At 37.0% G+C, this 15643-nt stretch overlaps 1 protein-coding gene across 1 annotated transcript in view; it reads right to left on the reverse strand.

Annotated features, from left to right (window-relative positions):
* ROCK1 (Rho-associated, coiled-coil containing protein kinase 1) overlaps nucleotides 1–15643 on the reverse strand; it is a 221691-nt gene that overhangs the window by 46729 nt on the left and 159319 nt on the right. The window contains exons 17-18 of the mRNA XM_006867285.1: nucleotides 7262–7368; nucleotides 3109–3259 (exon numbers count right to left, since the gene is read on the reverse strand). Coding sequence (XP_006867347.1) covers nucleotides 3109–3259; nucleotides 7262–7368 — 258 coding nt within the window. The remainder of the gene's footprint in view (nucleotides 1–3108; nucleotides 3260–7261; nucleotides 7369–15643) is intronic.

The following is a 15643-nucleotide window of genomic DNA, read 5'->3' on the forward strand; positions in this document are numbered from 1 at the left end:
AGGGTTTCCGAGGCTGTAAATCTTTACGGGAGCAGAAAGCCTCATCTTTCTCCCGCGGAACAGCTGGTAGTTTTGAACTGCTGACCCTGAGGTTAGAAGCCTGATTCGTAACCACTACGCTACCAGAGCTCCTTCCGTCACTATTTATTTCTTGTAAATAGCTTTCTAAATGATCTCTCTTTTTTCACTGTTACTTCTCTCCTAAGTATTCATATTCACACAGCAGCCAGAGTTGTCTCTCTCTCTTTTTAAAATAAGTTTTTATTGTGAATTGAGTGATAGTTTACATGGGAAAGAGTTGTCTTTTAAAGTATATGTTGCAGTCCAGCTTAAAATGCCCCAGTGGTTTCTCACTATTCTGAGAATGCTGTAGCTGTTGTTAAGTGCTACTGAATTGGTTCTGACTTACAGAAACCCTCTATAGGGCTTCCAAGAAGCAGCTAGTGGGTTTGAACTGCTGACTTTGTAATTAGAAGTCCAGTGCTTATCTACAGCGCCACACTAGAACTCCACTCTTAGAATATGGGAGTTGAATTTACCATCTCTTTTGTCTGGAATGTATTTACTCCAGTTGATTTCATGGCTAATTCTTCTTGAATTTCAGTCCTTTTCTCCAAAACTTGGAAAGGCCTTTCCTCAGAATTTCATCAAAGACAGTATCACCTAAAAACTAACAGCTTGGTATATATTTCCTTCATATTAATAATTATAAACTATTTTATGTATTTATTTGCTCTTCCCCCTAAAGCCACTACAGAATGTAATCTCCAACAAGGGTTTCTGTCAATCTAGGGCTCACCTATATTCTCAGGTGTGCCTGGCATGTAGTTGTTGTCGATAAGTGCCAATGAGTTGGTTCCGACCCACAGCGACCCTGTATAGGTTTCCCAAGGAGCAGCTGGTGAGCTTGAACCACTAACCTTGTAATTCTAACCGACTGTGCAGTCCAGCACATTAACCCACAGTGCCACACCAGGGCATGTAGTTAGGCAGCCAATAATGACCACACGTGAAAAAAATAAAAGTAGTTCAATACAGTTAAAGCAAACAGTATTATGAAAAACATAATAGTACAGAGCACTAAGATTGGAAAGATATGTATGTTATCAACTCTAAGGTTTTATATATCATGGAGTTTAAAATATATCTTATAAACAATGAAAAGCTACTAAAGGATTTTAAGAATAATTTCTTAAGTGCTGTTGAGTCAGTGCCAACTCATAGCAACCCTGTATAGGGTTTCCAAGGTTGTAAATCTTTGCAGGAGCAGAAAGCCTCATCTTTCTTCTACAAGAAAGCCTAGCACCTGAATTTCAGATAGCTCATTCTGTCCAAAACAAGGATAATAGACTGATAAGTAGAGTAACTCAAAGTAGAGTCTACTGCAACAGATCAAGCAGAGTGATGATATTATCATGAACTAAATGGGAATAAGAAAGGAAGAGCATATATATCATTAAAAACAGGATTCCTGACCAATTCACAGATTTCTGGCTGGAGTACCTGAGTGTTCAGTAATACCACCACCAGGAACCAACCATATTAAACCCAACCCAATCCAATGCTTTCATATTAATCTGGTAGCGTAGTGGTTACAAATCGGGCTGCGAACCTTAAGGTCAGCGGTTCGAAACTACCAGCCGCTCCGCGGGAGAAAGATGAGGCTTTCTACTCCCGTAAAGATTTACACCCTCGGAAACCCTGTACAGGGTCGCTATGGGTCGGACCCGACTCGATGGCACTTAACAACAACAACAACATAGTGGCCCTATAGAATGGTCCCACAGTGTTTCCAAGGCTATAAAACCATTATGGAAGCACACTACAAGATCTTTCTCTCAGAGTGACTGGCAGGTATGAACCACCAACCTTGTGGTTTGCAGTCCAATGCTTAACCCAATGAGACACCAGGATCCCCTCACTATAATAGCTACCAAATTATTGAAAACTTTCTATGTATGGGCACTTTACATTCATTTTCTCATTTAATTTTCTTTCTTTTTTTTTTTTTTTTTTGAAGAATCTAGAGGGGTTTAGAAGCAAAGTATATGTATCTGATTCCAAAGCCTGGGCTTATAAAAACTACATGGTCATTAACCAGCATGGTGAGAAAAGGGTGGAAGGTGGATAAGACTACCAGTTTTCTTTGAACAAATGGGATTTAAGTTGCCAAGGAACATATTCAGATTATAGTAAGTTATGGGGTGAATAGAAGGCGAAGAAAAGGAAGACTCATTTTTTTTTTATTTTTTAACAAGTTTGACTATTAAAGGGATGAAACAACAGTGGAAATTAGTGAGAATCACAGAGTGATGCAAGGGTATGTCTATTTGTTTTTAAGACTGGAGATATTGTAGATGGTTTCAGCAAGGAAGGAGCCAGGAGAGGAGAAAGGCTGAGGAAAAAGAAGAAAAAAGGAGATGCTAAGTCAGCTAAGAAGACACTAGATCTAGAGTACAGCTAGAACATATTAGCCAGGACAGGGAGAGGACCACACTTCTTTAAAATGAGTTGGAAATAAACAAATATGGGTTATGTAGGAGGATAAGAAGGTTACACTTCTAGTTTCATGATTTCTTTCGTACAACAGGAGGAAACAAAATCTAAAAATGAAGTGTGATATAATGGGTGGCATACAAAGCTTGGAAAGAGCAATAAAAGTCTAGAAAAAAAAATTGATGAGAAATTAAAAAAAAAAAAAAAGATTGACAGTTCAACTGAGGTGCAGAGCATCACATCTGAAGTGAAGACAATGTCTGGGTAGTCTAATCCAGGGTTGTATTTGGAGGCATAATACAGTGGAAATACAAAGGAATACAAGATTTGAGGGTGCAAATTAAAAAAACAGTGAGTTAACAATAGACAGTAAGGTACAGAATGGAACAAGAAAAAAATAAAAGGCATAAAAACTAGGTGAAAAGAGAGATCTCACTGAGTAGAGGGAGTAAAGGAGCAGAGAATTAAAAAATGAAATTGTGACTTTAAAAAAAGGACGGAATACTTTCTAGATCACAATTTATAATACCTAAGAGTATACTGCTATAAAATTAAGTTTTGATTAAAAAATATTTTTAGGTATTATTTAAAATTAACCACACTGACACTTACCACACATTGCAGCAGACTTTGCCTCTTCAATAGACTGATGTTTGTCAGTTAAACGAGCTTTGGTTACTTTATGTTCATTTACTTCTTGTTCTAACCGTTGCTGTAATGATTTAAGCTTGTAATTCAAATCTATCTCTAAGTTATTCTTTTCCTGTAAAATGGGAATGAGAGCCATGTAACAAACTGTGAAATTGATACACTTAACTAAATCTTACATTATTCAATATCCCATAAGAAACAAAATATCATATGAATTACACTGGCTTGAATGGTAACACTATATTTAAATATATTTACTCGGCACATAGCTGTTTCAAGGCTGGTTTATTTCTCAGTATTTCACATTACCTATGCACTGGCACTGGTATGGTGCTGCAGGATAATATACTGGACCTCCAGGTCAGTCTGAACCACAAGATTGGCAGTTCAAACCTACCAGCAGCATCTCAGAAACCCTAAATTTGGGTCACCATGAGTTGAAAGCGACTTGACAGCACTTAGCAACAACAACAACAACAACAACAAGCACTGTACTGCTAACCTCTAGGTGGGTGTTTCAAACCTACTTACCACTCCTCAGAAATCCTATGAAGGATCATCAAGAGTCAGAACAGACTAAATGGAACTTTACAATAGTGATGATTTACTTTTAAAATCAGAATAAATGCACATAAAGAAAAGCAAACTACCAAGTTTCCTTTATACCCTTGTCTTCCACTTTAAATTGTTAATTATGCGTGATGGCAGGGCAGGGTTGCAATGGTAGATGGGTTCATTGCTAAGAGCAGAAATAAATTCTTCCGATTTTATTTTTGTGATCTCTTTTTTATAACTGTTATTATTTAATTATCATTGACTACGCTTGCCACTATACCTACATTTAATTTCCTTTGACAAAGAACAAGAAACACCCATGGTAAGTCACTAAGTCCCAGAGATGGCCAAGACAGAACAAGCAACTCAAAATGTATTCAATTTCTATTTGGGTGTTTCTACTCTTCCTTCTTTTATTTTATTTCTACTTTTGCACCAAACTTGGCCATGAGGAGTCCAGGTGTGGTATTATAGCATAAGCAGTGAACAGGAAGGCCGGCAGTTCACACCCACCAGCTGCTCCTTAGAAACCCTATACAGGGTCACTATGAGTCAGAACGAAATCGACCACTCAACAACAACATTAACAACTTAACCATGAAGCAACTAACATCAGTCACAAAACATCCTGGGATAAGATATGTGACGGCTTTTCTGATCATTTACCTGAGATTCAATTCAATCTTCAATATTTCAGGAAAGTGCTCACACAGTAAGACCTAGACTTGCATGTTAACTCATCACTCATTTTTTTAGCAAGCCATGTAACAGGATAACCAATGAAATTTTTTATTTTTAAATAAACTTTAAGTGGAAAGGTCAATCACTTTATACTCTCTATTTTGTTCTTAACACAATGAAACAAACATAAATTACACACTAATCCTCTGCTTTCTTTTAAAAATACCTCCATTTTATTCATGTACAAAGAAAATTCTCCATTTTACCCACGTACAAATGAGAAAGTATTTCCAAACCAAACCAACTTATTGATGATCAAATGATATAAGGCATCTAATATCTTCGAGGGTTGAAAGACTTATTTGTTAACAAGATAAAACCCAAATAAGACATACATACATCCACATGTTCTTATTGTTAGGTATCTTCTTTTAGTCAATTTTGACTCCTCACAACCCTATGCATAACGCAACCCCCTATGCATAATAAAAACTGCCCGGTCCTGTACCATCCTCACAATCGTTGTTAAGCTTGAGCTCACTGCTGCTGTCTCTGTGCCAATCCATTTTATTGGGGATCATCCACTTTTTCACTGACCTTCCACTTTACCTAGCATGATCCCTTTTTCCAAGGACTGGTCCCTCCTGAAAATATGTTCAAAGTATGAGAGACAAAGTCTGTATACTTCTTTCAACACAGACTTGTCTGTTTTCTAGCAGTTCATGGAACTTTTAATATTTTTCTCTAACAGCATAACTCAAATGCATCAATTCTTCTAAGATCTTTCTTATTAACTGTCCTATTTTCACAGGCATAAGAAGCTATTGAAAATACCACGGCTTGGATCAGGTACACTGTAGTCCTTAAACTGACATCTTTACTCTTTAACACTTTAAGTAGGTTTTCTGCCTAATGTAATACTGCCTAACGCAATATGTCATTTGATTTCTTGACTGCTGCTTCCATCACAGTTGATGGTTGCTCCAAGCAAAATGAAGTCTTTGACAACTTCAATCTTTTCTCCATTTATCATGATGTTATTTATTGGTCCAATGGTGAGGATTTTTGTTTTCTGCATAATGAGGTGTAACGCCTACTGAAGACTGGTTTTTGATCTTCATCAGTAAGTATTTTAAGTCCTTTTATCACCTGCATATCGGAGGTTGTTAATGAGTCTTCCTTAAATCCTGATGCCACGTTCTAATTCATATAATCCAGGATCTCAGATTATTTGCTCAGCATACACAGATAGAATAAATATGGTGAAAGAATACAATTCTGTTGCACAGCTTTCCTTAATATAATCCAATCAGTGACCCCCTGTTCTACTTTAACAACTGCCTCTTGGTCTACGTACAGGTTCTTCATAAGCATAATTAAGCGTTCCAGAATACTCATACTCCACAATGTGGTTCATAGACTGTTGCGATCCACACAGTGGAAAGCCTTAGCACAGTCAATAAAATACAGGTAAACATCTTTCTGGTATTGTCTGCTTTCAGCCAAGACCCATCTAACGTCAGCAATGATATCCCTCCTCCCATGTCCTCATTTGAATCTGGCTTGAACTGTTAGCAGTTCCCTGTCAATGTACTGCTGCAGCCATTTTAAAATTATTGTTAGCAAAATTTTACTTGCATGCAATATTAAAAATATTGTCCGATGATTCCCGCATTCCGTTGGCTCAGGCCTCTTTGAAACAGGCAAAAATATGGATCTCTTCCAATTAGTTGGCCAGGTATCAGTCTCCCAAATTTCTTAGCATAGATGAGTTAGTGCCTCCAGTGCTGCATCAGGTTGTTGAAAGATTTCAATTTGTAGTCCATTAGTTCTGGAGCCTTGTAAAGTGCCTTCAGTGCACTTTACACTTCTTTCAGTATCATTGGCTCTTGATCATATGCTGCCTCTTTTTTTTTTAAATTTTTATTGTGAATTATTTTTAAGTTTTTATTGTGAATTATGTGATGGGTTACACGGGAAAACAATAGCTTTACATCCATCTTGTCTTATTTTGTTTCATTGCAATGATTACAATTCCCTGCATGCATCATCAAACAACCAAAGGGTATACACCCCACAAGCCTGTCCCCTGGCGGTCAACACACAGCCCCTCTCTCTCTCTGGGTTTACAGTTCCCAGCTGCTCCAGGACTCCACATCATCGTCTCTGCCTCCATCTCTGGCGTTACTGCTTCTCTGGATAGGGTCCTGCACTCTGCTCTTCTCCCTTGATGGTCCCAGGGACCTCCGCTCCTGGACTGCAAGATCAGTCACTCCCCTTCTTTTGTTACAAAACATCTACCTTTACATTTGCAACACTCACAATCAGTCCTGATAATGATCATATGCTGCCTCTTGAAATGGCTGAACATCAACTTTTTTTTTTTTCAGTACAATGACTCTGTGTATTGCTTCCAACTTCTTTTGATGCTTCCTGTATCATTCAATATTTTGCCCATAGAATCCTTCAATGTAGCAATTCAAGGCTTGAATTTTTTTCTTCAGTTCCCTCAGTTTGAGAAATACTGAACATGTTCTTTCCCTTTTGGTTTTCTAACTCCATGTTTTTGCAAATTTCAGTATATTTAATTTTATCTTCTCAAACACAAAAACTTTGGAATTGTAAATATGTAAATTTTAGGATTACCTGCTATTCTACAAAACCAATTTATAATATTTGATAACTACCATATATTATCTCAAAATTGCTGTTGTTTTTGTTAAGTGCCATCAAGTTGGTTCCAACTTATAGCAACCCTATAAAGGGTTTCAAAGCAGCAACTGGTGAGTTTGAAGCATTAACCTTAGGGTTAGCAGTCCAGTGCTTATCCTACAGCAATATATCATGACTCACATTTAGTACATGTGAAATCATTTACCTTTTCTGAATGATTAAGCATGTCTTGCGCCTCTTTTCTTTCTCCTTCCATTCTTTCAAGACTGTGTTTGAGATGCTTCACCTCCTCTTGTAAAGATGTAATTCGAGCTATAAAGTGAGAAAAAAGTTTGTCAGTCATTAAAATAAGTTATTTATTCAAAGTGACCATTAAGAAGAAAATTTTTATTGTATTACATTTCCTGATCAAGAATTATTTTATTGGTGATATGCACAGTAAACAAAATATGCAGTAATAAGAATGCTGACACAAATTAGAGAATCTCTAGTCCATTTTCTCCATTTTACAAATCATCAAAGAGATACAGCCCCAAACAGGCTAGTATTCCGATCTGACTCCTTAGTGAGTCCTGTTTTGTACCAAGTTAAGATGAGGCCTTTACTTGTATCTAAAAAAGAACATGTATTTATTAAATGCCTTATGTGTGCTATATACCCTGTAAAGTGTTTAATAAATTAGACTACATTAAGGTGAAGAAAATTAACAACTGTTCATCAAAAGACACCATATAAAAGAATAATATGTGGCTTCTAGGGAAGCCAGAATGGGAGAAGACAATTAAGATAAATATATTTGATAAAGGCAAAATACATAGAATTCATATAATCTAACAAGCAAAAAGCAATCCAATTAAATAAGTGATGACAATGATATGAATTTCACAAATATAATGTTGTATGAAATAAGCCAGATGCAAAGAATTTATTGCATGAGTCTATTAATAAAAAATTCAAAAGCAAACAAAACTAATGTATGGTGTTAAGTCAGAATAAGGATTATTTGGTATTGGGGCATTAATGACAAAGAAAACCCAGAGAGAATTTCAGTTTTATGATCTGAATTTTTGTTACATGGATATATTCATGTTGGAAAAATTCCTTCAGCTGTACATTTTTGACTCATTGTATTTCATTCTTTTTATATGTTCAGTTTCAACAACTAACAACAATAACCTCACTTTAAAAAAATCTCAATATATTAAAATCTCAAATAAATGATGAAAGCTCTCAAAATGAAGACATTTGAGGCCTACAGCATACCAAAAGTAAAAATAACTGAATGGACAAAATATATCAAGAAAATACAAACTAAGAAAGAAAGGGAAAAAAAGCCATATATATTTAATATCATTTATAATATATATTCTAAGGAGCTCTGGTAGCGTAGTGGTTATGAATTGGGCTGCTAACCTAAAGGTCAGCAGTCGAAGCTACCACCAGCTGTTCTGCGGGACAAAGATGAGGCTTTCTGCTCCCGTAAAGATCTGCAGCCTTGGCAACCCTGTGTAGGGTCACTATGAGTCTGAACCGACTCCACAGTACTTAACAACAACAACAACAACATAATATATATTCTAATCAACTTAAAATATAAACATAAATCATTGCACACCAACTACTGCATTAAAAAATACAAAGCAAGTCTTTTATGAAAAACCTGCAGTTAACATCAAATGGTGAAGCACTGAGATCTTTCTCTCTAAAATCAGCAATAAGACAAGGATGTCTGTTATTCAGTACTGTACAGGAAGTTCTACCAGATCAATTGTTGTTTCTAGGTGTTGTTGAGTCGGTTCCAAGCCACAGCAACAGAATGAAACACTGCCTGGTCTTGTGCCATCCTCACTATTGCTGATATTGGAGCCCAGTGTTGTAGTCACTGTGCTAATTCATCTTGTTGAGAGTCTTCCACTTTTTCAACAACCATCCACTTTACCAATCATGATGTCTCAAAAATGAAAAGACACCCAAATTGGAAAAGAAGTTAAATTCTATTTGCAGACAGCATGGTTATATATATAGAAAAATCCTAAATAATCCACAAAAAATATTAAAGCTAGTATATACATTCAGCAAAGGTAAAAGGCACAGGATCAACACACAAAATGTTAGCATGTTTCTATATGCTAACAATGAGCAATCTGGAAAGAAAGTTAAAAAAAGAATTCCATATATAATAATATCCATTAATTCAATACTTAAATATTGTATAGAAATACCTAGAAATAAATTTAACCAAGGATGTGCAAGATTTGTACGTGGAAAATTATAAATCATCACTGAAATAAAGTACAGAAAACTAAAATAAATGGAAAGACAGCCTGTACTTATGGACTAAAAAATTAAGTACTGTTAAGTTGGCTATTTACACAAAATGATCTATAAATTCCCATACCCTGTTTTCTAGAAATGGAAAAGCCAATCCTCAAATTCATATGGAATTACAAGTGGTCAAAGTTGGAGAACTCAGACTTTCCAATTTCAAAACTTACTACAAAACTACAGCAGTCAAAACAGTATGGTACTCGCATATAAGTATGCTGTTATTTAGTGCCATCGAGTCAGTTCCAGCTCATAGTGGCCCTGTAAATGGGGTTTCTGAGGAATGGTTAGCGGATTTAAACTACTGACCTTGAATTCAGCAGGCTACTGCTTATCCTACATACCACACCAGGACTCCAGTATGTTAAGTATAGACCAAGGAAACAGAACTGAGAGTCTATAAACTTATACATCTCTAATCAATCTATCACATGTAAAACAATAATGTTCAACACTTACCTCACACTATTCATAAAATTACCTCAAAATGGATCAAAGATTTAAATATGAGAACTAAAATTCTAAAGCTCTTATAAGAAAACACAGAGGCAAATCTTCAGGACCTTCAATTAGTTTCTTAGATGTGATACCAAAAGTATGAGTTGCAAAAGAAAAAATAGTTAAAACTGGATTTTATCAAAATTAAAAATTTTTCAAAAATTAAAAATTATTCAAAAGACATTAAGACAACTTAAAAAGCTGGAAGAAAATACTTGTAAATCATATATTTTAGTATGAGAAAGGTTTAGTATCCAGAATATATAAAGACTATTTTGTTGTTAAGTGCCGTCAAGTTGATTAAGTCTTAGTAACCCTACACAGGGCTTCTGAGGAGCTGTTGGTGGGTTTGAACCGCTGACCCTGTAGTTAGCAGTCCAGTGTTTGTCCAACAGTGCCATACCAGGACTCCAAAGAATGCTTGCAACTCAACAATATGAAGAAGCCAGACATAAAAGGGCACATATTGTATGATTCCATTTATATTAAATATCTAGAGTAGGTAAATCCATAGAGAGAAAGTAGTGCTAGGGGAAGTGAAGAGGACTGTTTAACGGTTCAGTATTTTCTTCTGTGCTTTGGAACTGGACAGAGTGGTAGTAATGGAACATTGCGAATTTGTACCACTCGATTTGTGCACTTTAAGATGGCTTATTTTATGCTGTGGATTTTACTGTAATAAAAAATATATACACAGAAAAACTCATAAGGAGGGACTTCAAAAATACATTTCAAAATACAATAAATACTTTTAAATAGAGAAAGAAGAAATTGGGTCTTAGAAAATTTGACTGATTAGACAATTTCCATGTCTTTAAAAAAAATTTAATAAAAAACATTAAAAGAAAAAAATTTTCTACATAATTTCAAGTGCCCATGGAAAAGTTAAAAACAAAACAAAAGTGCATTATAAACTAAGCCAGGAAAAAAAAAGTAAATTTCCAAAAAGCATATATCTTATGAACATTAGGTTCTGATCACAACACAAGAAATGAGAAATTATCAATTTAAGAAAACAAACACACATATACTAAAAACAATAAAGCCCTCTAAACAAACTTGGAAATTAAACTTTACTAAATAGCTTATGGATAACAAAATAAAAGATGACTAAATATATCAACTATTTATCAATAGAAATTTATGATATATTTTCTGTCAAAAAAATGAAAGAAAAAAGAAGTATTTCCTTTATCTTTGTCCATTAAAAAATCCAACAGACATTGACCAATTAAATAGTAGTGTTAATGCGCCAGACCGCAAAGCTGTTTGAACTGCAAGGTTGGCAGTTCAAGCTCACCTTGGAAACCCTATATACTGTCGCTATGGATTGGAACCGACTTGATGGCACTTAACAACAACAAGAAGTACCCACAGCACTCAGATTGTGGTCCCTGAATGGAATAGGCTACAAAAAGGAACTAGGGTTCCTTAGAAAATGGGTAATGCTATGTCTGGGCCAGAATATGATCCTAGAAAATCTTGGAATACCAAAAAGCACAGAAAGTATCTAAGACTCTGGGTAGTGTTAAAATTTGAAGAGATTTCCAGTGACCTACAATGAACATCAGTAAGAATACTACAGTGGATGGGTATGTTGTTGTTGTTAGAAGTCACTGAGTCAACTCCTTTGTTGTTATTGTTAAATGCCATTGAGTTGGTTTCCTAGGAGCAAGTGGAGGGTTTGAACTATTGGCCTTACAGTTAGCAACCCAGTACTTACCCTGTAATGCTACACCAGGGCACCTTGAACTCGTGGCAATCTTACGTACAAGAGAAAAAAATGTCTGGTCCTGCATCACCAGCATGCTTGAGTTCATCACTGTGAATATTGTGTTAGTCCATTTCACCAAAGGCCTCCCAAGCCCTCAGTAGCTCTCAACTACACCAAATATAGTGTCATCCCAGAGACGAGGACTGTGGACTCATGGAAAGAGAGGGACTGGATGCTGGTGGCCAGGTTGAAGGCTTCCAGAATGTGCCCTTTTGGCTGCTTAAATTATGACATATTCCTGAGTGTTTTTATGTACATCCCACCCCCCCCAAAAAAAGCACAAAACCAAAAAAACAGAGGGAATGGAAGCAAATACTACTGAATTATGTTACACAAAGGAGATTGTAATTATTGCAATGAAATGATAGTGTAAAGCCGATGTTCACCCATGTAAACTAACATTCAGTGCACAATAAAAACTCAGGAAAAAAAAAAATGTCATTGTTAAGCACCGTAGAGTCGGTTCCAACTCATAGTGACCCTACACAGAGTTTCCAAGGCTATAAATCTTTATGGAGCAAAAAGCCTCATCTTGCTCCCACAGAACAGCTGGTAGTTTCGAACTGCTGACCTTGAGATCAGCAGCCCGATTCGTAACCACTATGCTATTAAAGCTCTATCTATCTATCTATCTATCTATCTATCTATCTATCTATCTATCTATCTATCTAAAATGTTCTCCTCCTGATGACATTTCCAAAGCAAGTGGGTGGGTACAATGTTCTGTTATTATTCATAAGGTTTTTATTGGCTGATTTTTACTAGTAGATCACTAGGCTTTTCCTCCTAGTTTGCCTTAGTCTGAAAGCTCCACTGAAACCTGCCTGTCATAGGTGACACTGTTATTACCTGAAATACCAGTGGCACACAAGTCAGCAACACAGTTAGATAAACTGGCAGATGGGTGATGGTGCAAAGGACTAATATATGTTAAATATATCAAAATCCTTGAGTTCATAAATATACTAAAAGAGGAGAACAAACAAGAAGGCGGATCGGGTAGAAGTGCAGTAAGGAGCTCCGCCAGCAAGAGCACAGAATACCCGACCAAGCAGGCTCAGGGGATGTTCCCAGAACTCTGAACCACATATAAAGATATATTTAGAAGGTTGGAAGGCTTACAGCTGGGGAAATTTGTGGCAGATGTAAGAAACCCATTGCTTCCTAATCCAGGATGCTCAGCTGCTTGAGGAGCTGCCATCTTGGGTAAGACCAACCGGGGGAAGGATCGGAGAAGCCACAGCCGCCTGGCAGAACCGCGGAGATAAAGGTGTGGACATTCTTTTCTTTTGGTATCTCTTCATTGGTCCCTTGCTGTCTGAGCACTGCCATCTGGTGACTAGAGGGGTGCTTGAGCTAATAGATGCCCCAGCCTCACCCTTGGAGGGTTCTAGTACGCATGTGCACAGACCTCCTCGAAATTTAAAGAGACAGTTTCCAATTAAAACCAAACAGCCACAGCTGGCCCTGAACTGTTTATAACTAGAAAAAAGGCCTGAACAGGGATTGTTGAGTGGGACAAGCAGACAAAAAAGGAAATAGGCCGAAAATTAAATCCTAAGTTACATCAAAACAACCAACAGTGGCATCTTGAAATTTCTCAAGAAGAAGAGTGAAAAGGGAAGCCCATTTCCTGATCACATCTACCTGGAGGCAATGTTGTTGTTGTTGTCAGGTGCCATCGAGTTGGAACCGACTCATAGCGACCCCATGCACAGCAGAATGAAACAATGTCTGATCCTGGGCCAACATCACTACCGCTGCCACACTTGAGTCCATCAATGATGCCACCTGGCCAATCCATCTCGTTAGGGGTCTTCCTCTTTTTCTCTGACCCTCCACCTTACCCAGCATGACATCCTTCTCCAGCGACTGTTTCTTCCGGACAATATGTCCAAAGTATGAGAGACGAAGTTTAGCCATCTTGGCCTCCAAGGAGCACTCTGGCTGCACTTCTTCCAAAACAGATCTATTGGTTCTTTTGGCAGTCCATGGTACTTTCAGTGTTCTCCTCCAATACCACAACTCAAAGGCATCAATTCTTCTACGATCTTCCTTATTCAGTGTTCAGCTTTCACATGCATATGAGGTTATTGAAAATGACATGGCTTGGGTCAGGCGCACCTTAGTACTCAAGCTGACATCTCTGCTCTTCAATACTTTAAAAAGTTCCCGTGCAGCAGATTTGCCCAATGCAATACGTCATCTGATCTCTTGACTGTTGCTTCCGTGAGTGTTGATAGTTGAGCCAAGAAGAATGAAGTCCTTGACAACTTCAATCTTTTCTCCATTGATAAGAATGTTGTTTATTGATCCAGTGGTGAGGATTTTTGTTTTCTTGACATTGAGATGTAATCCATATCGAAGGCTGTGCTCTTCATAAGTAAATGTTTCAAGTCCTCTTCACTTTCAGCAAGCAAGGTTGTATCATCTGCATATCGCAGGTTGTTAATGAGTCTTCCTCCAATCCTGATGCCATGTTTTTCTTCATAGAACCCAGCTTCTCATATTATTTGCTCAGCATACAGGTTGAATAAGTATGGTGAAAGAATACAACCCTGTCTCACACCTTTCCCAATTTTAAAACATTCAGTGTTCCCATGTTCTGTTCGAACAACTGCTTCTTGGTCTAGGTACAGATTGCAGTTCAAAAGGCTCTGCAGTCCCTGGAGGCAATAAGAAAGCATAAAAAATACCAAAATACATACCCGTGTAAGTATTAAGGCCTGAAGATGCCCAAAAAACAGAAGAAGATAAACATATTTGCACATGTCCAGAAACTAGATAAAGTGACTGAGGCAAATGTACACTTCATACTGGAAGATGGGCAGGCTTTGGAAATGCCGGAGAAGGAATTCAGAAAAATGATTATAAAACGTATTAAAACACTATACAATGGAGTTGAGGAAAAATAAAGAAGAAGTAAGGAAAGTGCTACAGGAACAATGAAATAAGATAAATACAGCATTGGAAACAATTCAAAACCTACAGAAAGAGGTTCAAACGATTAATAATAGAAGATCAGAAATGGACAATACACTGAAAGGGCAAAGGAGTAGAACTGAAGAGACAGAAGCCAGAACTAGTGAGCTAGAAGATAAATCTGTCAACACTACTAAGACAGAAGAACAAACACAAAAAAGGATTAAAAAAATATGAAGAAGGCCTAAGATTCATGTTGGGTAACATGAAAAGGGAAAACATAAGAATTATTGGCATTCCAGAACAGGAACAATCACTTGAGTCCACAGAGGAGATAGATGAAAAGCTTCTGGAAGAAAATTTAACTAACATCATGAAAAGTGAAAAGATAAGCATTCAAGAAGCTCAACAAACCCCAGGAAGGATAGACCCTAAAAGACAATCACCAAGACATATAATAATTAAGCTCTCCAAAATCAAAGATAAGGACAGGATCTTGAAAGCAGCTGCAGAAAAGAAAAATATAACATACAAAGGCAAGCAAATCAGATTAAGCTCAGATTTCTCAACAGAAACCATGCAGGCAAGAAGGCAACGGGGAGACATATATAAAACCCTGAAAGAAAAAAACTGCCACCCAAGAATCCTCTACCCAGAAAAGGTGTCAATCAAATACAATGGTGTCATCAAAACATTGCAGGATAAACAGAAGCTAAGGGATTTTGCCAAAGCCAACTCTGCTATGAAAAACATCCTAAACGAAGTTCTATGGACTGAGAACCAACAAGAACAGACAACAACTACAGAATAATGTACATGGCAGCATCAACCTGAACTCTGTCGAAAAATGGAAGAGTCAAGAACAGAATAAAATGATAAGAACACAGGATCTGGGAAGTCAGTCTATGATCAAAACAATTATAATGTGAAAGAAAGTAAACACAGAAGAACAAAGATCCAGGTGGTGGGAAGGTCAGGTAGATTACTGGATAAAATGGAAGGTCTTAAATGGAGGGAAGAACTAATGGAATATAAGGTAACCACAATGGGGTTGGGGTGGGGGGTTTA

Source organism: Chrysochloris asiatica, unplaced genomic scaffold, assembly GCF_000296735.1.
Source record: "Chrysochloris asiatica unplaced genomic scaffold, ChrAsi1.0 scaffold00103, whole genome shotgun sequence".
Classification (NCBI taxonomy): Eukaryota; Metazoa; Chordata; class Mammalia; order Afrosoricida; family Chrysochloridae; genus Chrysochloris; species Chrysochloris asiatica.